Source organism: Marmota flaviventris, chromosome 3 (assembly GCF_047511675.1).
Source record: "Marmota flaviventris isolate mMarFla1 chromosome 3, mMarFla1.hap1, whole genome shotgun sequence".
NCBI lineage: Eukaryota > Metazoa > Chordata > Mammalia > Rodentia > Sciuridae > Marmota > Marmota flaviventris.
Genome location: NC_092500.1, coordinates 62,095,062 through 62,096,776, shown reverse-complemented (window position 1 = coordinate 62,096,776; position 1,715 = coordinate 62,095,062). Strand labels below are relative to the sequence as shown.

At 35.1% G+C, this 1,715-nt stretch overlaps 1 protein-coding gene across 1 annotated transcript; it reads right to left on the bottom strand.

Moving 5' to 3' along the window:
- Positions 1–363: 363 nt before the first annotated feature.
- LOC139705009 (olfactory receptor 6C74-like) lies at positions 364–1,311 on the bottom strand. Its single transcript, XM_071609176.1, has one exon. The coding sequence runs from the start codon at positions 1,300–1,302 to the stop codon at positions 364–366; it is 939 nt and encodes a 312-aa protein (XP_071465277.1). The 5' UTR covers positions 1,303–1,311.
- Positions 1,312–1,715: the final 404 nt, after the last annotated feature.

The window sequence follows — 1,715 nt, the reverse complement described above, 5'->3', positions numbered from 1 at the left end:
ATTAAATATGATAATAAGTATTAAACCTACTGCATTCATGTGGAAATAACACTTTCAATGAACTGATACATTAAATTGATAAAACATTTAAAATATATACATTTCAATGAAAGAAAGAGAGAAAGGGGTCATATGTGAGAATACTTATAATAGAAGAGAAAAAAGAATGTTTATAGTTTTGAAAGGAAAACCATTGGGGGAAAATAGCTTTTGTAAATTTCATGACACTTCAGGAAGAAGTGAAAGGCTAAATATGGTAATATATCGAATAGTGCAACAGAAAAGAAAATTAGGATCCCATCCAGCTACTTCCTTTGCAATTTTCATTGATAATGAATTTCCTTTATAAACCTCACTGTGATTCTACTTGTTAGATAAAGACAGAACTCTTTGTAGCAAGTCTTTACATGCTTGCTTCACCTGCTGGTTTCTTAGAGTATAAATGAAAGGGTTCAAAAGTGGGGCAACAGAGGTATTGAGCACTGATACTCCTTTCATTAAGGATATATGCTGCTTGGCTGAGGGTTTAATGTACATGAAGATGCAGCTTCCATATGAGATGGAGATGACAATCATACGAGAAGAGCATGTAGAAAAGGCCTTTTTTCTCTGGTTGGCAGAAGGGAGTTTCAAAATGGTTAGTGTAATAGATGTGTATGACAGAGCCACTAAAAAGAAAGTAACCAAGAGAGTCACTAAAGCTAGGATGAAGCTCATCATTTCCAATAAATGTGTATCTGTGCAGGAGATTTGCAGTAGAGGAGCAGTGTCACAGTAGAAATGATCAATGATATTGGAGTCACAGAAATCCAGGTTTAGACCTATTATGAGTGCTGGGAAAATGATGAGAAAACCAGAGATCCAAGAGCTGAGGACCAGTTGGATACAAGTTTTGGTGCTCATGATGGTTGTATAATGCAGAGGCTTACAGATGGCAACATACCTATCATATGACATGGCAGCCAGCAGATAAAATTCAGATGCACCCAAAAGGAAGGCAAAAAATAACTGAGCTGCACAACAGTTATAGGAAATGGTTTTGTCACCAGTTGCCATGCTAACAAGCAATTTTGGGATACAGACTGTTGTATAAGAAATTTCTAAGAAGGAAAAATTTCGAAGAAAGAAATACATAGGGGTTTTGAGATGAGAATCCAGCAGAGTGAGGGTAATGATAATCAGGTTGCCTGAGATGCTTAGAAGGTAGGTGAGAAGCAGGAAGATAAACAGGACAATCTTCAATTTGGGGTCCTCTGTCAGTCCTGCTAGGATAAATATTGTCACTGTTGTATGGTTTTGCATTGCTGCTTCTTGATCTTCTGTTCTGGCAAAAAGTTGAAGAAAAAAAAAATATAAAGGTGTGCATGGTAGTGTGTGAAGGTAACGATGTCCAAATACTGAAACTGCTATTGATTTCATACACTAATGAGGCAATTTTTTTGAAATGATTTATGTAAGAAAAATTCCAGCAAAATCTATTTACTTTGCACAGACTGAGAAAATATTTTCTACAAATAAAAGCATTATCTTACAAAGATCTTTAAATTATGAGTTATTTTTCTGGTGTGAGACTTTTTATGCATGTAAAAATAGATTTCATTTTTTCTCAGTATGTGGGACTAGAATGTTGTGTTGTTTATCCTTAGTCTGAACGATGATATTTAATTGTAATTACCTCAAGGAATTGACTGTGAGTGCAAGACAGAAACAATAAC